A 23,375-nucleotide genomic window follows, 5' to 3' on the forward strand; every position below is an offset into this window, starting at 1 on the left:
TCCCCCCTCCCTCCATTCTTCCCTCAATTCCTCTTTCCCTACTTCATTTCCTTCCTCCCATCCCCTCTCCCTCCCTCCCTCATTCCCTCCCTCCATTCCTTCCCCCCTTTCTCCCTTCCTCCCTCCCTTCCTTCCTTTCTTCCTCCCTTCCTTCCTTCCTTCCTTCCTTCCTTCCTTCCCTCCTTCCTTGTTTCCTTCTCCATATTCAAACTGTGGCCTGAGGAAGAGATCTGAGAGGGAATGGAAGGAACTCCTCTGGTACCTTCCCAGTTGAGCACCTCCAGTGTGTCACAGACCTCGGAGCTGCCTGGGACATCATCTTCAGGTAAAGAAGAATGCTGGGCAGGGCATGCCTCCCTGGGATTTTAGGACCTTATCAGATCTGGGGGAGGGGGGGGCATTATTGTCCAGGGGAAGCTTAAGCTTCATCTGCCCCAATAGACACCTGAACTGCTGTGACTATCCCATCTCTTGTCCTAGAGCAACTGCTCAAAAAGAGCATGGCTCCTGGCGAGTAGCTGACCCAGACCCAGTGGTCTGCAGGAGGCACCAGAAAGAAGGGTCTTCATCTTTGGTCCTGCCTCCCAGGAAGGGGGCTCAGCAAGATGGAGGTGTGGCAGACTCCACTCAGTCTTCTCTGCTTTCTCTTCTCTGAAGCCCACCCACCCATCCACCCATTCACCCACTCTGGCTCCTTCCCTCCCTCCCATGACTCCCATGTGCTCCAGTCTTTCAAACTGTCCTTTGGACAGGGAGGAAAGAAAAATCAGCATGATGATGAGCTCAAGGGCCAGGGATTCCAATTCTGACACCACACTCTTCTTATCTGGATGACCTTGGGCAACTTACTCCCCTTCCTGAGTCTCATTTCTTTCTCAGTCAGCAATCAATTAAGGAACATTTAAAAAGGACCTATTTTGTGTTTAATATAGACTACTGTAGTAAGGGCTAGGGACACTGCACAGGGATGAAAGTAGGTCCTGCCCTCCAGGCACTTACAATCTAATGGGAGGGCTGGTCTTGAGTAGCCTGGCTCTTTCAGGAGTATATCAACAATTTGTCACCAATCTCCTGAATATCATGGATGAAGACGACCAGGAAACCAATGATGTGAACAGTCAAGAGGGTCCAGAGGGGTCCAAGATGCGCAAGGCACTGGCCAGCATGATCATCATCGAGAAGGCCAATGTAGAGCCCTCAGAGATCATGACAGCACTCATCCATAGCCTGCAGCTGGAAGAGGTAGGATGGCCCCAAGAAGCTTCCATGTGTGGGGCCTCATAGAGAAAGTCAGTTCCCTGTCTGTTGGAGACTTGAAGTCAGGGACACGAGTTCAAATCCAGTTGCAGTTGTATTCTAGCTGTATGACCCTTAACTCTTGTCTGCCTCAGTTTCCTCAACTGCAAAATGGAGACTAATAATAACAAAATAACAGAATCAAATGAGAGAATTGTACAATTTATATCAGATTGCTTTCTGTCTTTTGAATGGGGGAAAGGAATGTTGAGAATCAAATGAAAGAATATTTGTAAGATAATGTACAAATCTTAAAACACTATTAAATATTCTGATTCTGATTATGACTATTACTCTATCATGGTGTCATTCAGAAAAAAAATTACAAAATACAGGAGACTTGAACTGGGCCTTGAAGGTTTTGATAAGATGAAATTCTAGTCAAAGTGTAGGAGTGAACACCCTCACTCATGACTGGGAGGTGGAGACCTCAGCGCCTCCTGGAGGAGAGGCAATGGGATGGGCAAGTTGGGACCAGCTCCTGTAGGCAGAGATTCTTGCCCGTTCAGGGACATCTTGGGTCCAGGGCTTCATGGGATCAACAGATTAAAGGTTTGGGGGCTGGAGGAGATGATAGACGTCATGTAACCTCACCCTCTTCTTGTCCTGTAGGCACAAATGGGTTCAAGACCATAGAGTGAGTAAGTCTCAAGAGGCAGCTGGTGTTCAAATCTGAGTCCTTGCCATGACTCAGTCATAGAGATGAACAGCCTTCCTAAGGAGATGAAAAAAGCTTTCAGTGTGCTGAGCTCTGGGGCCACAGATAGACCAGAGACCCTGCTTTCAGGGACCTTCTGTTCTAATGGGAAGACCAAGCAGATGTGGGGAGGGATAGCCAGTACTGCCAGTTTCTAGACAGCCCCAAGCATGATGAACAAGTCAATCAGTGGGCAGACTGATGCCCAAGGTCACTAAGATAGGCATGGTGAGAGTCACAGTGAACATGACATAGAGATCTGTTCTGGGGGAAGCCAGTAGTGCCAGGCTTCAATCTCCAGGCCATTAGCCTTCCCAGTCCCATAGGAAGACCTGCTTCCTCTCCAGATCTCCACCAAGAGGAAGATCATCATCTACACCATTCTTCAGGGCATCATCCAGCAGGCAGGGGAGCTGGAAGAGGAGTGTGTCAAGACCTTGGTGAACCTGGCCTCCAAGCAAATGCGGGAGTCCCCAGAGGTGTGTTAGGAGGCTTTCTCTAAGAATGAATTTCCTCTGACTCCCATCCTGACCCAAGCATCAATAATCACAGAAACACAAGGGCAAACAAAATATCCCCCCAAATCCCCCCCAAAATGAAAACCTTATCCAAAATATTATAGTTGATTGTGAAAGAGCTAGAGTAGGTACTTCTATTTTTTACTGATTGTTAAAAGAAATAGGTGCTACCTCTTTTAACCTGAGCAGCCAAGGCAGTGGCAGATTTGTCCATTGTATTGAATATGGCTTTCTGGGGATTGGTTAATGCTGCATAAATTCATGGAATTGTCGCCAGTAGTCTGGCATCTTCATTCTCCCTCCCAGTTTTCCTATCCTTGAAGTCATCTGACAATTCACTCCTCGGGGTTTTAAGTTTACTTTAAGATTCCAGATGCTCTTCCACTGGGAACAAATGGTCTTACCATTAATATTCTCTCAAGAGGCCCTCTCAGGGGTGGCTAGCTGGCATAGTGGATAAAGCACCGGCCTTGGAGTCAGGAGTACCTGGGTTCAAATCCAGTCTCAGACACTTAATAATTACCTAGCTGTGTGGCCCTGGGCAAGCCACTTAACCCCGTTTGCTTTGCAAAAACCTAAAAAAAAAAAAGAGGCCACTCTCTGAGACTCCCAAGTTTCAGAGGTGTTGATGGAGGGAGTTTATTCATTGTAAAAAAAAAATCACAGGTCCAGTTTAAATGTTTCCGTAACTACATAGGTACATACATGATACAGACACACATATATTTATAAATGTGTATATAAAAATGTACACAAAATCTGTAATTTTTTAAAGTGTGATACAAATTTCCTCTTTAGTTGTCTTAATGCTTCATATTTTGAATTCAGCTTTGTCTGGAATCATGTGCTTAACCATGGCCAATTTTCAAGAATCAGCTAACACTGAATAATCCAAAATATTTTACTCTCAAAAACAGAAAAAATATTTTATCTTAGACTGGACATGGCTTAATAAAGGTTGAACCAGATTAAAATATACTTGGGAAATTTATTTTTTTGAGTCAGAGTTAAGTGACTTGCTCCAAGAGTCACACAGGTAGTAAGTGTCTGAGACTCATCATCATGCTGGCTTTTTTTTCTTCTCTCTCCAAAGGACAGTTTGAGAGACTGATGATCTATCCTTTGTGTCACATAGCTGCCCCTGTAATTGGGAAATATTTAACAAAATAAATATAAATACAAGAAAAAATAGATAATGTTACTATGTAGTTTTCTAAATCAATATGGAACTCATAAGGATCCATATAGATGGTTTGAATTTGCTGGCCACTCAGGTATCTTGATGCCTCAGGTTTGTTTCTTAGGGATCCCACATTGTTGGATTCTGCTTTTTAAACCCTTTATGAAATTCTTTTCCTTTTTCATAAAGTTGTACTTCTCATTCATTCAGCATAATGGACTAGTTTATTCTTCAACTTGGCCTTATAAATATTATTTTTACCAATAATTTTTTATCAATTTATAAACTTTTAAACATTTTCTTTCAGGAATATCAATCCTGCCATCATTTCTACACATGTAGAAATTCTCCCTAACAAACTAAAATAATTCCCAAGTTTCTTTTATTACTGAAGGTTTTCAGAACTTTCTATCCTTCTGATAATTCCAGATAGGATTACTTTTTTGCCATTGCTTACTTTCTGACCTTTTCCTCCCATCTTTTCAAGAGCACTTGTCTTTTCATTTCTAAGGTTCACTCTCATGGTAATCCTATCTTTCCCTATTTTATCCCTCCTTCTTCCCCAAGATCACTTGTTTGTTTTCATTTCTCTTTCACCAGATTCAGTTTGCACCTGTTGTGTCCCAGATGTTATCTTACAAATGGGATATCAAAGTGACAATAATGAGCTCTGCTCATAACAGACTATATAGATCAAAACTCACTCATTGATTTGAAATTAATGTGATTTTTTTATTCTATTTTATAGTTGAATTATAGATCAAAGGTCCTGGATGCATTAGACTTTCTGCTTTGGAATGTCTAGATTTCTTTAGTTAATATTCTGAAAAATTCAGACTATATTTCCAAGATGAATAAGTTTAAGACATAGACCTGTGATTTTTTTAATTTACAATGTAAATTTCTCCTTTCCTTCTACTGCTGGATGAGAAATCTTGTATGGTCTGGATAGGTATTTTAAAATATGTGGTGTATGGGGTGGCTAGGTGGCGTAGTGGATAAAGCACTGGCCTTGGAGTCAGGAGTACCTGGGTTCAAATCCGATCTCAGACACTTAATAATTACCTAGCTGTGTGGCCTTGGGCAAGCCACTTAACCCCATTTGCCTTGCAAAAAAAACCCTAAAAAACCTAAAAAAAATGTGGTGTTTCTTCATAGCCATTTGCAAAATTACCTCTCTTTCATGGAATTAGAGTTTGATGACAGTATATGTATCATCAAGTTGAACTGATCATGCACTTCTGTTGGTGTCCTTTAATTTATAGCCTTCTTGAATCTCCTCATTGTACTGATTCTTAAATTCCATCTTCTCATTGGTTTAGCTGAGTTCATCTGTCTTTGGTCCTCCAGCAGAACAATTCCTTTTCTCAGTGATCCCAATATTTTGTTGAGATGCTCCACTCATTGATCTAAGCCCAGAATCTTCCAGTCACCTTTTTCTTCCTCTCTTACTGATTCCATCTTTGTAGATGCTCATATCTTCCACTGATTGTCTTATTATTTACATGGAAGAGTCTTGAGGGTTCTAGATACTGTCTTATTTCTGGAACCATGGTTCATACTATTTCATTAGGTTTTCCCTTTTAATGTTTTATTTTCAATTGTCCTATGATATTCCTTTGTCATGGCCCAGGAGTTTCTATTCTATGGAAGAAGGTAGCACATATTGACATCAGGGCAAGGGTTGAACTTAGGCTTCTTGATTTTAGAACATGGAGAAATCTGATTTTTGTAGGAGAATGTGGAACTCCTTGAAAGACTGTGGAGAGACATAAAAGATATGTAGGAGGAGGAAGAGGAAGAGTAGGGGAGGAGGTGTAATGGGGGAGGGGCAGGAGAAGAAGGGGTAAAGGGGGAGGGAAGGAAGAGGGTAAAGGGGAGGGGAAGGGAGGAGGAGAAGGGGAGTAGAGGAAGAGAGGAAGGGGGAAGGGATAATAAAAGAGGAGAGAGAAGAGGCAGAAGGTGGCGGGGGTAGGGGTTGAAGAGGAGCAGACCATAACAGAGAAAGCCTTTGGCTTGACTGTGGTGGTGGCTTATATCCTTCTCTTTTGCAGACTGAGGGTTACTTATTGGCAGAGACAGCCAGTGACACTTTGGTGACTCTGTCCAGAAACCACTTTCACCTTGTCATGTATGAGCTACAGTACCATTTCAAACCTCTGACCCTAATGGATGAGTATACCCTCATCACATTAGCTAATATGGCCAATGATAATGGTAAGGGTCTATCCTCCTACCCTTTCCCCTTTGACCCCTTCCATTCCCCATCTTTTCCAACTTTTTTCCTTTTCTTCTTCTCCCTCATATCTCTCCTTTTCCATATTCACTCTCTTTGCCATAGCTATTTCTTTCTTTCTTTCTCTTCTCTCCATTTCTCTCCCCTCTCTTACCTCCTTCCCCTTCTCTTTCTTCTAATACCCTACAAGTGAAGGAAAGTCACAGGCTGCTTTAGGTGGGTGGGTCTGGAGGGCTGGGGAGTTTGTAAGGCAGTGGGGACAATTCCCTCCTGCTCACTTTCCCTGGCTCATCCTTTTTCTCTTTCACAGTATTGGAGTTCATGCCCTATATGGGGATCATATTATCCACCACCATCTCCATTTTGAGACTGGCCAATGAAGATAAGATACGCCAGGTGTTCTGTAGTGGTGAGTATTCCTTTTATAGTCTGAAAATTCCCAGGGACATGGGGAGGACATTTCTCCTTGAATCATCCATCCATCCATCCATTTAACAATATTGAAAATATGTCATTGTGTTAAGATACTAGGAGGCATGCAACTAAACCTAAGGACAAAGATTCTAAGCCCTCAAACCTGGGCCTAGAGTCAGGCAGATTTGAATTAAAATCTGATATCAGACATTTATTAGTTGTGTGACCTGGGCAAGTCCCTGAGCTTCTGTTAGCTTCAGTTTCCTCGTCTGTAAAATGTCTCTCCCAGGATTATTGTGGGGATCAAATGAGATAATATTGGTAAAGTGATTGGAACACAGTGAATTCATAAGACAAATCCTCAAACAACACAGAAGGTTCCAACAAGATTTTATCCAAGCTCAGAGGATGGAAAGGTCATATATTTCTGGGGGAATCAGGGTAGACTGCATGACCAAGGTGGCATTGGAGCTGAATTTTGAAGGATGGGTCAACATAACATGAAGTGGGTCATTCTGGACAGAGAGACCCACTCTGAAGATTACCTCATATCTAATTACTATACCCTAGATTTTACTATGAAATCTCTTTGTGGGTCTTAAAAACACCCAGGACCCTGACATTAAATATTCTAGGATGTGACCTCAAAACTTGGGGTGGATAAGAATGTGGGGCAATGCAGGTTTGGTTCTCTGGGGCATGATCTGACTGTTTACAGCTTCAGAGCTGGAGCAGTTTCTAAGGGTGAAGACCTCATTGAGTGAGATAGTCCCCCAGGAAGGGGGTTTGCCTTCCTGGGCTTCACCTTCCTTTCCTCCTCACGGGCTGCCTTCCCTTCTGCATCCCTTAACACATAGCTGTGGAGACCTTTTGTGAGGCAATCCAGTTCTATTTTAAACACTGGGAGGACAGTGTGTACCCCATCCTGACCAGCGAGCATTTGATGAATAACCTCTTCCCAATTTATCGATATTTGGTCACTGTGTGGCTTGGGAGTGAAAACACTGAGGTGAGTGACAACTGCTGTGGGAGGTTGCCCAAGACCAGCATCATCAGTCAGTGCCTCCTCTTCATCCTCTCTTCCTGTCTCTCTCTCCTCTTCTCATCCTTGTTTCTTGTCTTTCTCTTTGCTTCTCTTCCTCTTTCTCCTCTACAACTTTTTCTTCCTTCTCCATCCTCCTTTTCCTTCCCTCCTCTCCACCTCCTTCTCTTCCTCCTCCCCATCCTCAGTGTCCTCCTTTCCCCACTTCTCTTTCTCTTACCCCTTTTCCCCTCCCTTCCTTCTCTTTATTCTATTTCTTCTTGTCTTCTCTTTTCCCTTCTCTTTCCCTTTTCTTCCTCTTCTTCCTCCTCTTACTTCTTTCTCCTCTTTCCCCTGCCTTCCTTCATCATGTCCCCTCTAGGGAAGAGGAGGAGGAGGAGAAAGCCTAGACAGTCTTTGTTCTGTGATAGGTCAAGCTGGCTGTGATCAAGTCCGTTGGTCCCATGCTCAGTCTCCTGCTGCCTATCGAGGAGCTGCGGGAACAGGTGTATGACTACACCCCCCTGATCCTGGCACAGTACCAAACCAATGTGGAGGCTCTCTTCATCACCCAGGTGAGTGGCCAAGCTTCTTTCTGCCTTGGGGTGCTCCCATCTCCAGGTTCATGGTGTCTTGTGGCCAAGTTCCTAGATGATGGACGGGACTTCTTAGCCAAGTGCTTGGGGCCTCCAGTAAAAATCCCTAAGGTATTATATAGGAGATAGTCAGCCATCTTTTCTAGGTGAATTCCCAAGGTCCAGAATTGGAGTCGTTTTTTCAGCAGAATAGGATGTGGCACCTATGGGGAGGTAGTAGGTGGGACCAGAGGCAAAGTCCTCTTGGAGTGTGTGTGTGTGTGTGTGTGTGTGTGTGTGTGTGTGTGTGTGTGTGTAGAGTATTTTTAGGGGTCCTTCTTACTGCACCACACTGCTTCTCATTAGTAAATGTTTCTCAAGTCCTCTTGCCAGACTCCAGGGGAAACAAAGATGCCATCACAGAGTTCCTGCCCTCAGAAGGCTCGTGGCCTACTTAGGAGTATGACTTGTGCACATAAAATGGAAACTGGGCCTTCCCAGGCTCCCCTGCTGTGTCCTGAATGGATGATTCAGAATATTCAATCTATACTGGGGATCAGCAGAGGGAGAGATACAGGGGTAAAGTTTTGCGGTCTTGAACTGGGCCATCCTAGGGGAGTTGGACCAACAGTATTTTCATAGGGGGATTTAGACTTCGCATAAGCCTGGAGGTGAGAAGGTCTGGCAGTGAGGGGACCCATCTGGCCAGAGCAGAGATACATGCTGCAAGACTAGTACCTAGGGTGGGGCACTCGATCTTTGTCCAAGGAAGGGCATCAAAATTTAGAAGGTGCTGGCAGCACTCTTGTGCCTTTATCCTTATAGAAACAGCTAAAACTTCAATTTTGATGAGCAAGGATGTTAATTGAAACTGGAAACTATTGTTGGGAGATACCTGCTGCCCCACCCCCCCTTCTACCTACTCCCAGCAGACTTGCAATATCCTGGGGACTCTAAATACAGGGGCTAAAAGTCTCTGGGGTCAATGGATGTTATCTTGGCAACTCACATCCTCTTGTCCAGTTGAATTTGTCTTTTAAAAGTGGGTCCAAGATTGGATTCCATTCCCCTTGCCCAAAGTCCATTTTTTGAAAGCTTTTTTTCTGGTTAGCAAAATTCTTATTTGTTCAGGAAAAAAAAAAAAACAGATGGAGAGGGAAACTAGGGTGGGGCTGGGATTAGAGGAGCCACACCTGCCAGTCTTTGATGGGGCAGTTTAGCCACTGGGTGGGGGGATCTCCTGGCCCATTCCTCTCTCTCTCTCTCTCTCTCTCTCTCTCTCTCTCTCTCTCTCTCTCTCTCTCTCTCTCTCTCTCTCTCTCTCTCTCGCAGATCCTGAGGCAGATCTTGGACACATCAGTATCAAGCTTTATGCCAGTCCCCGAAAGGCAGTTGCTCCCTATGTTTTATGAACTGCACATGCAGGTAAGGGGGGGAGGTCACCCAGATCTCTCAGTTTGCCTCTGCCCTCAGGGTCTGATGGGGTCTGAATGGTCCTAAGAGAACCTTGCTATCCGACTTATGCTCAAAGAACTTTTAGTCAATCTTAAAGAATTCTCTCAATGTCTCTATTGCAAGCTAGGAGCCCATCTAATTGGTTCAAGAGAGCATCTTTTTTCCTTGGAGAGCTGGATGTTAAACATTTACCTGTATAGATCAGTAACTAGGGGTCTGGCTTGTACCTGGGGAGGATAGTGTCCATCCACTTTCACCTGGGCAGAGCTAAATGTGGTATCTCCAGCACGCTAGGATCTGGGCCAGTTCAGTATAATGATATCCTCCCTTTATGCATGTCCCTCAATGCAGACAGTTTGCTTTGGGTTGTTATGTCATACTGTAAACTCATTTTGAGCTTATAGTCCACTCATACATGCAGATCATTTTTCTCTTGGGAGGTCGCTATAGTAAGGATTATCATTTAAGACAATTGAGATTCGAATGCTTGAGTCCATCACTAATGAGGGGGATGTGTTCAACATCTTTATCTCTTGTCTCCTATTTCTCTCTGAATTGATTCCAATAAATCAATCAATCAATGAGGAATTAAATTTTTTAGCTTTTAATTTTTTATATTTAAATTGTTTTCCCCTGGCTACATGCAAAAGCAAATTTCGACATTTTCTTACAAAACCTTGAGTTCCAAGTTCTTTCCCTTCCTCTCTCCCTACTCCATCCCTTGAGAAAGTAAGTTACTTGGTGTAGGTCAAAAATGTGTAGTCGTGAAAAATATTACTACAATAGTCATATTGTAAAAGTAAACATAACTCCAGCCACAAAGAAAGAAAAACAAAATGAGGACAAAACGTATGCTTCAGTCTGTATTCAGATGCCATCAACTCTGCCTTTGGAATGGATGGCATTCTTTATCATAAGTGCATCAGAGAAAGTACTCCAATATTTTTTCCATAGCCACTATTCATAGCTATATTTCCCTCCATTCAGTTATGCCCCACCCCCATTTAGTCTATTCTCTCTCTCCTTTCACCCTATCCCTCCTCAAATTTGCATTTTACTACCCTCTCCCATTGTTCTATCACCTACAACCCCCCTTCCCTTTCTCCCATCCCTTTCCTCTCCTATTTTCCTCTAGGGTAAGATAGATTTCTATACCAAAATGACCATATATGTTATTCTCTTTCTGAGCCACTTGCAATGAGAGTAAGGCTCACTCACTTTGCCTCACCTTCCCCCCCTCTTCCACTCCACTGCAAAAGCTTTTTTTGCCTCTTTTATGTCAAATAATTCACCCTATTTGACTTCTCCGTTCCCTCTCTCCCAGTATGGTCTTCTCTCCCCCATTAACTCCATCTTTTTAATATATTATATCTTCAAATTCTGCTCTTCCTGACTATAAAAACTCCTTCTAACTGCTCTATTAAATGAGAAGGTTCATATGAGTATTATCAGTATCCTCTTACCATGCAGGAATACACACAGTTCAATATCTTTAAATCCCTCATAATTTCCCCTTCTCACACACCCTCTCTATGCTTCACCTGAGTACTCTATTTGAAGATCAAACTTTCTATTCAATTCTGTTCGTTTCAAAAGGAAAGTTTGAAAGTTCCCTATTTCTTTGAATGTCCATCTTTTCCCCTGGAAGAGGATGTTCAGTTTTGTTGGGCAGTTGATTCTTAGTTGTAATCCAAACTCTTTTGCCTTCTGGAATATCATATTCCAAGCCCTGTGAGCCTTTAATGTAGATGCTGCTCAATCTTGTCTTATCCTGACTTTTGCTCCACATTATTTGAATTGTTTTATTCTGGATGCTTGTAATATTTTCTGCTTGACTTGGGAATTCTGAAATTTGACTATAATATTCCTGACAGTTTTCATTTTGCGATTTCTTTTAGGAAGTGATTAATGAATTCTTTCAGTTTCTAGTTTCTAGGATATCAGTACAGTTTTCCTGCAATATTTCTTGAAATATGATGTCTAGGGGCAGCTAGGTGGCACAGTGGATAGAGCACTGGCCCTGGAGTCAGGAGGACCTGAGTTCAAATCCGGCCTTAGACATTTAATAATTGCCTAGCTGTGTGACCTTGGGAAAATCACTTAACCCCATTGTCTTGGGAAAACAACAACAACAACACCAACACCAACAAAAGAAATATGTCTAGACTTTTTTTGGTCATGATTTTTAGGTGGTCCAATAATTTTTAAATTGTCTCTTCTGGATCTGTTTTCCAGTGACATATTTCACATTTTCTTCTAGTTTTTCATTCTTTTGGTTTTATTTTATTGTTGATTGATTTATCACAAATTCATCTGCTTCCCTTAGCCCCATTCTACATTTGAAGGAGTTATTTTCTTCAGAGAACTTTTATATCTCCTTTTTCATCTGGCTTATTCTGCTTTTTAAGGCATTCTTCTCATTGGCCTTTTGGACTGCTTTTTCCATTTGACCCAAACTGGTTTCTAAGATGTTATTTTCTTCAGTATTTTTTGTTTCTCCTTCACTAAGCTGCTGACTCAGTTTTTCATGATTTTCCCACATCTCCCTCACTTCTCTTCCCAATTTTTTCTCTACCTCCCCTACTTGATTTTCAAAATCTATTTTGAGCCTTTCCATTTCAGACCAATTCATATTTTTCTTGGAGGCATTGTATGGTAGAGGCTTTAACGTTGCTATCTTCTGTGTGTGTATTTAATCCTCCAAAGGACCAAAGTCATTGTCTATGGACAGATTTTTTTCTTCTGTTGTTTGCTCATTTCCCCAGCCTATGACCTGCTTTTTATAAAGGTGGGGCTCTACTTCCAGGGTGGAGGACACACTATCCCAAGCTTTTGAAAGTTTTTGCAGCTGTTTACAAGGATAATCTCCCCCTTACCCACCCACCCCCAGGACCTGCAAGTTCTCAGTTCCTCCAAGCTCTTATGAGAGGCCCTGACTGCTCTCCTGGTCTGTGCTCTGGTCTTTGGGTGACCACAAAGCCTTCTCTCTTCCCTGGAACACGAAGAAGGTCCCAGCTCTTCTGCATGTCAGGAGGTCTATTGTGCTTCTGCTCCTATCCTGAGACTGAGTCCTAGCCTGAAGTCTGGATCTGAGATTGGGCAGAGTCAAGAATAGAGAGGCTTCTGCTATCTCCCCTGATTCCCTTACCAATCCCTGAACTGAGGTCTCTGGAAGCAGCTGCCTGGAGGCTCCCTGCCAGATGACTCCCCAGGTCTGCACCCCCAGGGACAGGATCTTCTCTGAGGCCTGTGCTGGCCTAGGCTCTGCTCTCACTCTGGTGCAGCAGAGTATTCCTGTTGTCCCTGGACTGAGAGATCTAGAAACCTCCACCGCTGCCATGAACCCAGGGGCCCCGAAGTCTGTCTGTGGGTGGCTGGAGCTGGTTTGCTCTGGAGCAGCCTGGGTAGCTCTGCCTGCCCTTTCTGACCCTGGGTGACAGACCCTTCCTGCTTATCTTCCCATTTGTGTTTGGCTGAAAATTGGTTCCATTCAGTCTTTTTGTAGGTTCTGCCACTGTAGAATTTGGTTAGAGTCATTATTTAAAAGTATTTGGAGCGGTCTGGGGGAGAGCTGGCAGGACTCCCTACCTTTACTCCACCATCTTGGCTCCACCTTGAGGAACTGATTATGAAGTCTTTACCATGTACTCAGCACATCTCAAAGATGCATGGAGGAAATGTTGGATTCATTTGATGACTGGGGAAACAAATAGTTCTTGATAAGAAATCTGAACAACAACAAAATGAGGCAAAAAAGAAGAAATTAGAATTAAAGACTCTCTGAGAGGATCACTGCAGAGTAGCCAGAGGATCAGCTTCTGGACCAGGAACCTTGCAGTCAGACTCTGCCTCCTTGAGACCCTAGGTAAGGGCCACTGACCCTCTCTCTTCTCTTCCCTCCCCCAGGTCTGTGCTCCGGCCCTCCAGCAGTTCAGCAATGAGAACCTGACCGAGGTGGTCCAATGCTTCATTGCTCTGGGTGAGTGAGACAGAGGGGTTGGAGTAGAGATACAGACCCTGGGGTGGCCCCTGTCTCGGCTTTTGGCTGTAATTCCTACTCCCCCCAGCAAGCCCTGCTTTGTTGCCTTGTTCTGCTTGGGGCCTGTGTCACTCCTGCAAATGGAGAGCAGTCAGTACCTTGTCTAATAAATCTGGGGGGTCTTGGACTAATTTAAGAAGATCCCTTGGTAGGGGCAGGGGAGATCATTGCACCACCAAAAGGGAACCCCTGGATGTTCTTTGTTCAGGGGGCTTCCTAGTTTATCTAAGTGTGTGTCTACTGCTCATCTCCTGCTTCAGGTGCTTCCCAGGCACCCTCAGATTGCCTGATTAAGGGTGAACTAGCCTGGGGCAGAGCAGGCTCACACTCCATTACCTGTGATTTTACAGGGTGATTTCAGAGGCAGAGTTGCCAGAGAGTAGGCTTTGACACCTGCTGGTCAGGTGACCCTAAGCAAATCACTTCACTCCTTAGGGTCCCAGGGAACTCACTTATACCCAAGGATCTGGTGCCTATCCACCATGGAGGAGGGAGTCCCTGGGCAAGGAGGTATTGAGCTGTGCTCTTGTGTCTGGTGTTAGAGGTATAGCAGGAAATACTAATCTAGAGTACCCAAAAAGGGAGAAAAAGAACTATAATCAGGGTGGAGAAAGAGGAAGAGATGGGGAAAAAGGAGGGAAGGAGACACAAGAAATGAGATACAAATAAGGAACAGAGAGAGCCAGAGACAGGCAGAAACAGAGAAGCAGAGACAGAGACAGAAACAAAAACAGACAGAGAGACAGAGAGAGAAACAGAGACAGGGAGAGAGACAGAGGCAGAGTGAAACAAAAAGAGACAGGAGAGACTGAGAGACAGAGAGAGAGACAAAGGCAGACAGACCCACACAGAGAAATCAGAGAGTCAGAAAGAGAGAAACAAGAGGGAGAGTGGGAGAGAGACAGTTAGAGAAACACAGATCCACAGAGACAGAGCCACAGAGAGAGCAGGTCACCTCCAGCAGTCCTGGGAGCCTAGAACCAAGAGGAGCTGTCTGGATCCTAGGATTCTCCTCCCTCCTCATTCAGTGAGGGGCAGGTGGGGGGGGTTAGGATCAGCCCCTTCTAAGCACCCCACCCCATTTCTGGAGGTCTCTGCACAAGAGGAGCTGGCAGATGTGGGTATGGGGAATTCTAGAAAAGCAGAACTTGGTAGGGGAGAGTGAGTGACCTGGGGACTGTGATGAGTAAAGGGGGAGAGAAGAACCAGAACAGCTTCATTTCTACTTGTAGAAAATCCATCTCCAACTCTAGATTGATAAGAAATGAGAAAATGTGTCCGAATTTAGAGCCAGGTGACCATAACAAGAGCTATATAAGGATGAATAATAATAATAATAATAATGACAATTGATATGATGACTCAAAGTCATCATAGGTCCTGGCTAGCAGGAGAGGGGCTCCAAGAGGCAGGCTGGGGAGTGGATGGGAGGCAGAGGCCCCTGGGTTCAGGGCTCCCTTCTTGGCCCCCAGTTTGTCTTCTATGAAATGAGACTGTTGGACCAGCCAGTCTCTGAGGTCTCCCCAGCTTTACCTGGGCCTCCGTCCATCACATTGTTTTACCTGCATGAAGGTAGCTGTTGGAAAGGGGCAGACCCAGCTCTAGACACCTGAGCTGCTTCTGTGCATGTTAGTGAAATGTTAAGACCTGAGGCAGAGTCATTGACTACTTAGGAGCCTTGAAGCCAGAGACTGAAGGCTCTCCCCCTTATCCACTCAGATTCTCTGGGTGATGGAGGTTGTCTGTCTGTCTGTCTGATTCAGTCTCTCTATCCCATCTCTCTCTCTCCTATCTTTCTCAGTCTCTTTGTCTCTGTCTCTCTAGTGAACAACTTGGCTTCCTTCCCATCTCTTATTTCCCAGTGGAGGGCTTGTTGGTCCCTGGTGGAGTTGGGGGGGGGACCTAGACTCCATCCTCCCTCCCCTGCCCCCAGCATCCCCAACCTTCCTTCCCTTTTTCCTCCCCAGCTCGCTCTTACCCAGATGAGCTTCTGAAATTCTTACAGAATCAAATGGAGACAGGGAAGGAGGCACTCTGTGTGGGGACTCTGACCCTGTTCCAGGAGGTCCTCAGAGCCAACAGTGAGTAGGCCCTTGTTCATTCTGCTGATAATCTCCCCAAACTTGCTGGGCCTTCCCCTGGGGAACCTATCTCCACCTGCTGGGGAACCCATCTCCACCTGTTGGGGATCCAGTTTCAGATCCTCCAAAGAGTTCTTTTTCCATTTTGTTCAGAAATGTAGCTCAGGGATTTGAGTTTTCCAACAATCATTTCTGGGCCTGCTCCTCCTGCCCCCTCCCACCCTGCTTCCCTTATCCTCCATTCAGCAGAGGTCCTCAGGAAAGTCACCACATCTGCATCCAACCTCTCTGCCATGTCCCTCCATTGACCTTTCCCTATCTCCTCTATACCTTCTCTCTCACACTCAACCAGTGATCAATCAACAATGAATGTTTTATTAGGCACCAACTATATACCACACACTGGGCTAGCATTTGGAAATAGAAAAAGAATGAAATCACTTCCACTCTTAAATGGAAGAGACACTAATGTAGGAGTCTATACAGAATCAATACATCAATCAATAGGCAATAATACAACTTTTACTCATCAAAGACCCAACATCTTGCTTAGAGAATAACGTGCACTTGGCAACTCATCACTGGGTGGAAGGGCCTCAGGTCATCACTGGGTAGGATTGGAGACCTTAGGTCCTCATTGGGTGGAAGGGTCTCACATCATCACTGGGGAAGATTAGGGGCTTCAGGTCATCACTGAGTGGGGGTGGGAGCTTGGTGGGGTCAAGATTGAACCAGGAAGGAATTCAAGCTCACCAGGCAAAGTTCTGACTTGAGATGAATTTGAAGTAGGGTTATTTGTGTTGGCAGCTAAGGTTGTTCCAACAAAACATGTAATTTTTAAAAATTGGGTGGTAATCTAGAGTTGCCTCCAAGGACCCCTAGTCCAGCTGCAGAAGCAGCCAGATTAGAATGAGGGGTGCAGACTCTCCACTCTGGAGCAGGAAGTCCTGCTAGAACAGGCCTGAGCTGGACCTTGGAAGTGGGGCTGGGCTAGGGGAGATAGAGGGACAGAGCATCAGGAGTTGCCATCTTGAGCTAATAGACCTGGGAAGAGGAACCTCCTGCTTCCACCCAGGATGAAGCAGACCACGTGGGGCAGGCCAAGTGGGAGGCAGCCCTCAGACTCTTAACACTGTTGCCCTTCCAATGGGAAGAAGGGCCTTCCAGGACTAGGACCTAACACAGGAGGGAGAGGAGGCCACGGTGCCCACTTCATCTGGGGGGGTCAAGGGCTCTGGTGGGATGTCTCAGCCTCCCTGAAATCAGCTCCCCTTGGGTTCCTCTGCATTTTAGTGCCCGAGATGAATAGCAGGACCCTGAACTTTGCTCTCAAGGTGGTTCAAAATGTTCTTGGTGACCCCCGTGCTAAGGTGAGATGGGGGCAGGGAGAGGGGAGGCCTCCTCTGGGCCCACATGAATCAGATCAGACAGATACCCAGGGCTGGACTACAGTCCAGCATCTGTAGCTGGGCAGGAACCCCTTTGCCAATGACTCCAGGAAGCTCCCCCCGAAGGGTGGTGAGACCAGAGGGCATGGTCTCCCAATTTGGTGAAAGGTCCCAGCATGTTTAGTATGGACCAAAGAAGATAAGGGCTCACCCCAGAGCTCACCTTCAGCAGTCCAAGGGTTGTGTATGGGGGAGGGACCAGGGAGGGCAGAGCTGGGGCAGTGGAGGGAAGGCCAGAGTGGCCCATTGTGGGTCGGCTACTAGGAAAGCCTGCTCCCCCATCTCCAATGGGATGGGATGGGATGCTAGGATGCCCCTCCTTGGAGATCTGGAAGGACTAGAACGAGTCAGGATCAGGGAGGGTCTGTTGTTCGGGTTGAGGGCAGCAAATGGTCTCCGAAACGCCCTCCCTCTTTGCTCTGAGACCCTGGGATTCTGTGCTCTAGTCATCCAGGGTCGACTTGAAGAGTGCCAGGGTTAAGGAATTCCTGCCACACTCTCCCATTGCACTCTGGGAGCATCTCTTAAGGGGCAGTGATGTCTCTTTTCTAGAATCCTACTTGGTCCTGACCAGTGTTTTCTTCAGCATGGGGGAAACTTTCTTCTGTCAAAGTCAACCAGTAGCTGCCCTACACCCTTCCCATCTGTAAAATGGGGACAATACTGAGGGTTTTAGTAGTCCCATCTGTGTGTGATGATGCCTTCACTGAGGCAACCCAGTCTGAGACTGGGGGGTGGGGGTAAGAGATGATTAGAGCTGGCCCAATTGGTGGGGTTAGGGGAAGGGAAATCAAGTCCATGGAAAGGCCTGTGCCCTGAAGAAGGAAATGACCATAGGCTGTTCTCAGTGGCCCCAAGGGCCATCATCTGGACCTCAGTGGCATCTTCTCCAACCCACCAGGTGAAACTGGCCATCTTGAGAGTGATCGGGCAACTGGCCATTTCAGGCTACCAGGAGAAGATCCGAGGCTGGGCCCTGAGATACATCTCCCTGCAGCTCATACAATCCACCTACAGGATGGTGAGGAGGAGGAGGATGGTGAGGTGGGGGGGGGAGACTGTGCTTGTACTTGTATGTGAATGCAAGTATGGGTCTGCCAGTTTCTTCCAAGGAATTTCAAGTTCTTTCATATTTACAAATATTTTTATTATGAACTTGTCAACAAATTAAAACATTTTGGCAAACAAAGAAGATTGTAGCCAGGCAGCAGCACCTACTCTGTACTGAGAAGTATGCTGAGAGGACTTTGTATGAACTCATCTACTATCAGTTTGTTTTTAAAATGTGAATAGAATTTCTTCCCTCTTTCCCTTTCCCTTTCTCCCTTTCTCCCTTTCCACCTTTCTCCCTTTCCCATTTTCCCTTGTCCTTTCCCTTCCCCTTCCCTTTCCCTTTCTCATTCCCCTTCCCCTTTCCTTCCCCCTTTGCCCTTTGTTTTATCAACTTTCTTCATTGGTCCAGGAGGACATCAGGTCCATGTAGACACCAGCCAGTGATTGATCAGAGTATGGCTTAATGGATAAGATTCTAGCCTTGGAGATAAGGTTACTTCTGAGACACCTTGCCTTGCCTTGTGTGATCCTGTGATCCTAGGTTGACTCTCCTGGATCCTGAACAGCCGGCTCTCCCTCCATGATGTTTTGTCACTGTTCTGTGTTCCAGATGAACCATTTGACTGATCTGGAAGAGAAGATGGTTCACAAGGTAACCATGGACACTGTGAGGATCATCTTGGCCTCTGTCAGTGGGTTGACCAATGTGAGTGATCTCTCCAGGGTGCCTCCAGTTGGGTAGGACAAGGAAGGAAGCTTTCTTAAGGTCAGAGGTTAATGAGACTTTATTAAATGCCAACTATGTAGCCTAGACTATGGTAGATGCAGGGGTGCTTGGGAAGGAACAGACACAGCTCCTTGACCATAGTCATGACCTTGGCAGTACGATGACACTGGGATGTCTGATTGGACTAGGTTCTATCATCTACCTAGTGGTGGTTTCCCAGATTTGTAGGCATGAAGCCTAGGAAGAAATAATCTGCCAGTCAGAACAAAGAAAGTGATGGAATAGCCCAAAGCGACTCTAGGCTATCCTATTCTTAAGCCCTGGAGTAACTTGGCCCATATGTCAGATTCAACACTCAGAGTGGGAAGACTGGGACCCAGGCAGTGGGTCCATCTGGAAGGCTTGCTCGCACACCCCTCCAGAGGGGTTTTCCAGCCTCTGCTTCCAGATTTCCAAACAAGATAGAGTTCAGACTGGCTCAGCCTCCACAATGCAGACAGTTTGGATTTCTCGAGCTCCGAAAGACTTGGGGCGGGCTCTTGAGAAAGCTGCTCTCCCTTGGAAGAGCTGTTAAGTGCTCACTGCTACCTGGGAGATTAGAATAAGACAAAGATCACAGGAAGGAATGACTGACCAGGCATAGGGCTCCAGATTTGGAGTTGGTAGGAGGGAATGGTGGAAACATTGTCATGATAAGCAACATTCATGAAGACTATTCCAGGGGCCAGGCCAGGTACTAATTGTGCTGGGAGCACAAACACAAGAGAAGGAAGGTCATTCTTTTCTGTGGGGTCAGGTAGAGAAAGTCTGGGACCCCAACAGGACCACTGGGAGCTGTGACTGCCTGGGGCCCCTCCTTCAACCAGCTTTAAATGGATGCTCTAGGAGGGACCAGCCAATAGGGGACAGAGGGGAGCTTCCCATGAACTTCTAGGGGAAGGGGCTTCTGTGGTCTTAAGGGCAGAGACGGTCTAGAAGCAGAGCCGGGAATGTGGCATGGAGAGGAATGTCCTTAAGGGCTTGAAAGTAGTCCTGAGCAGAGGAAGAGAAAAATGTGGGCCTGCCTAGAGCAGATGGTGATACTTGGTGGTGGGGCTTGGTCATGACCAGTGCGGATTCATGGAACCATGGAAGAAATGGAAGAGACTCAGAAATCCCTTGTTCCCACCATGTTTTTAAGGCATTCCTGATGCCAGTTCTACCATGGGGCCCAATCCTCCTCTCCAAGAACAGCCTCTCAAAGGCAGACTGCCATCAGGCTCTCCATCCTCCCAAGTCTTCTCTTCTTCAAACTAACCCCAGAGCCTTCTACCCTCTCTGGATGGCATGTGCCAGAACTCCTTCACCAATCTGAGTCAACCTCTTCTAGATGCCCTTCTACTTGACAAAAGTCATCCCTAAAAGTGACACCCAGAACCCAACACAATTCTGCAAATGTCGACTGACCAGGGCAGTTCACAGAGGTTCTCCTACTTCCAATGTCTTCTACATTATTTCCCTCTGTACTGTCCAAGATTATGTTAGCTTTGTCTATGGTCATATAAGGCTTAGGGTCCACTACCATTCCCATATTTCTCTCAGATCAACCACAAACTAGTTTGTGAGATTTATTCTTTTGAACCCAAGTGCAAAACTATTATATTCATTAAATATTATTTTACTTTAGCCCAAATATTTTAGCCTGTCAGGATCTTTCTGGATACTGAAGGTCATCTTACAAACTAGCTACCCCTCCAAACTTATAGTCATCTACAATTTTGATTAGGATTCCAGCTATATTTTCAAGTCATTGGTAGAACAGTCTTCTCCCTAGCTGGCATCAAACCATTCAGGATCTTTTAGAGCCTGGATTTTTTTTTTTAATTTTCATTTTCTTTATTTTTTTGGTTATTGAGTTCCAACTCCCCCTCCCTCTCTCTGCTCCTTTCCAAATCCATTGTGAAGGCAAGAAATATAATAACCATTATGCACATCGGATCACACAGTGCATATTTCCCTAGTAACCACACTTCATTTGTTTCAAATGCCTCTTAGCTAAGCCACAGCTCTCCTCCTCCACAAGAATATCATGAGATACTCCATCCCAACTTTACTAACTTCTAGATAAACTCTATCTCAAATATTTTCTTGATCTTTCAGTTGAGTAACACTGGCAGACAAAGAACTATCCTAGATGTAGCCATGCTGGCTCCTCCCTTTCTGAGTAGTCAGTAACCATCCCTTTAATAATACCTTCCAGAGCTTTCCCAGAAATGGAAATTCAGTTCACTAGACTAGAGTTTGCACCTTGCACTCTCTTTCCTCTTTTGAAATCAGGACCTGATTCCTTCTCCAGTCTCGGGGTGCCCTCCTATTCTCCACTGGCTAAGCCATTCTATATTTCTCTTCCCCTCAGGATGTTCTTCTTCCAGGTGAGGGGATTTGTATTCACAAGGGAATTGCAGGATTCCCTTTTTCTCTCCTTATTTCTCTTGGGTATCCGCCTCTAGGTAATGACTCTGGTTCTGTTCTCTGGAGAGAACATTATCCACCTACCTTGGTGTTTTTGAACTCTGGGATGATTTCCTTCTCCCTGCTAGCCCATCTGGGCAGGACTCTCAGGCTTTGGACCTGAGGCTAATTTTCTTTCCCCCTCTTCTGCCAACTCTGCAGGAATTTTGGCTGAAACTCTTGAGTAATTTATTGAAGACAGAACATGTGGAGGTCCTCACGCCCATCTGTATCAGCCTGACCAACCTGGCAGAGAGTCAGCACCAGCAGAAAGAGTTCAACAAGAACAGAAACGAACTAGGTCAGTGAGCCATGTGGGGCTTCCTTGGGCTCCACTGGGCCTGGTCAAGGTGGGGCCAGCCTTGGAAAATGCTCGTTTCCTTTTGGGGGCTCAACACACTCTGCTCCTCTCAAAGGGGATGTTGTTGGAGATCATTTACTGAATGTTTCAGGTATTTCATTATTTTGTTTTTCTTTTGAGAAACATGAATTCTAGCAGATCCCCTACAAGTGGAGAGCATTGGAGAATGACTTAATGAAGATCAGGGTCTAGGGAGGTATAAGGGCATCAGGACAGGGTAGACTCACATCAGACAATCAGAAGGAAGGCCAGATGTCCACCTGCCTGTCCATCCAGGGTGGAGCTGGATATCAGCCCTATCATGGAGGTGGCAGCCTGGGCTGGGATTCTTTGGAAAGCTTGACTAGGATGAGGTTCAGTCTGGAGGGACATGAGCTGAAAGGTAATCCGGGGGTGTTTGGAGACCCAGTGGTCCAGGGTATCTGGTCCATTCTACTCTCAGTGAAGAGTAACCTCTCCCAGAAGCCAGTGTCAGTTCCTGGTGGGCCTGAGACTCAGGTGGCCTTCCCTGGGGCTGTACCCTAGACTCAGAGATAGGCACCTCAACCTGTGCCAAGCTTGCTTTAGACACCTTGACAAGTAGAAGAACCAGTTAGTTCCAGTAAGGGGTTCAACACCAGTCTGGCAAAAGGTGAAGGTGGAAAATCTGAGATCTTGTTCTGTCTCTGCTGAATCTAGTTCATGTGAGGTCCAGAGATTTAATCATTTTTCTCTCTTGGTTTTTCAACCCATAGCACTTGGTCACTTCACTAAATCACTAACCTCTCAGTGCCTTAGTTTCTTCATCTACGAGATGGGAATAGTAGTAGGATCCACCTCAGTGGGTGCTCTGAGCTCAGATGAGATAGAGTCAAAGTGTATTGAAGGGCAAACCTAGGAGTCTAGGGGACTACCCCTCCACAGAGATGCTGTGCTTCATGCAAAGTACAGCCCACTAAGCCCAGCAGCCTGACACCTGCCCAGGCCGGGCCTGATTATCTCCACACCCCTGAGGACCTGCCAAGAGGGACCCCTGGACAGGGGGCTCTCCAAGTCTGGTGCTTGAGGGACCACTGCCTAGTCGGGGCAGCTGGGCACCACTTCACCCTACTGAGCCCTGGGGTCCTCTCTAACTAAGGCTAAGACTTGGAGGCTCTGTTTAAAAATATATTTGTATTACTATTGTATTGTTTTGACACTTCTGTCACCTCCCAGTCACACCACACACATAATGGAGAACCTTCCCATAAAAACTGCAAAGCAAAACTCCATGTGCTAGTGTGACAAGGATCCTCTGACATGTTACTAATGGAAAGGAAGGATAGATGATCAGTTACTGACTGATTGTAAAGCACCATTATCCATGATACTTGACCTCCGTTTTGTGGCCTCTTAATTCTGGCCTCATTTGGCATCATCCTACTACTATATCACATGCATAACGTACTCTATATAATATGCATAGTAGATGTTATGGGTAACATGATAATGCTCTTGAAAGCAGTTGCTGGGCTCTATTTTAATCCGTGGCTCTGCTTTCTTCACTCTAACTTGTTTCTCACCAGTCTTGCTATGGTTCTCTGAAATCACCACATTTGGAGAACCTCTTGATTCATTCATTCCCCTACTGTTGTGAACTTGTTTTGTTTCCAGGCTTACAAACATGTTGCTGGACTGGTGTGTTTGGGGTCTTTTTGACTTTGACCCCTTGGGGGTCAAGCCCCCAGAATAGAGATCTCTCCATCAAGGGAGTGTTAAAGCTTGGTCACTTTTCCCCCATCCATTCCAACTATGTCCCAGACTGG

General features: G+C 45.6%; 1 protein-coding gene across 1 annotated transcript in view; it reads left to right on the forward strand.

Annotated features, from left to right (window-relative positions):
- The first annotated feature begins 240 nt into the window (after positions 1-240).
- The window catches only part of LOC141499636 (maestro heat-like repeat-containing protein family member 2A), a 38,420-nt gene continuing 15,285 nt past the window's right edge, over positions 241-23,375 (forward strand). The window contains 14 exon segments of the mRNA XM_074202297.1: positions 241-325; positions 1,043-1,242; positions 2,341-2,472; positions 5,746-5,908; positions 6,238-6,336; positions 7,199-7,350; positions 7,794-7,937; positions 9,270-9,362; positions 13,299-13,371; positions 15,399-15,512; positions 16,806-16,882; positions 17,862-17,981; positions 18,624-18,719; positions 21,393-21,531. Coding sequence (XP_074058398.1) covers positions 241-325; positions 1,043-1,242; positions 2,341-2,472; positions 5,746-5,908; positions 6,238-6,336; positions 7,199-7,350; positions 7,794-7,937; positions 9,270-9,362; positions 13,299-13,371; positions 15,399-15,512; positions 16,806-16,882; positions 17,862-17,981; positions 18,624-18,719; positions 21,393-21,531 — 1,687 coding nt within the window.

This window comes from Macrotis lagotis, chromosome X (assembly GCF_037893015.1).
Source record: "Macrotis lagotis isolate mMagLag1 chromosome X, bilby.v1.9.chrom.fasta, whole genome shotgun sequence".
NCBI lineage: Eukaryota > Metazoa > Chordata > Mammalia > Peramelemorphia > Peramelidae > Macrotis > Macrotis lagotis.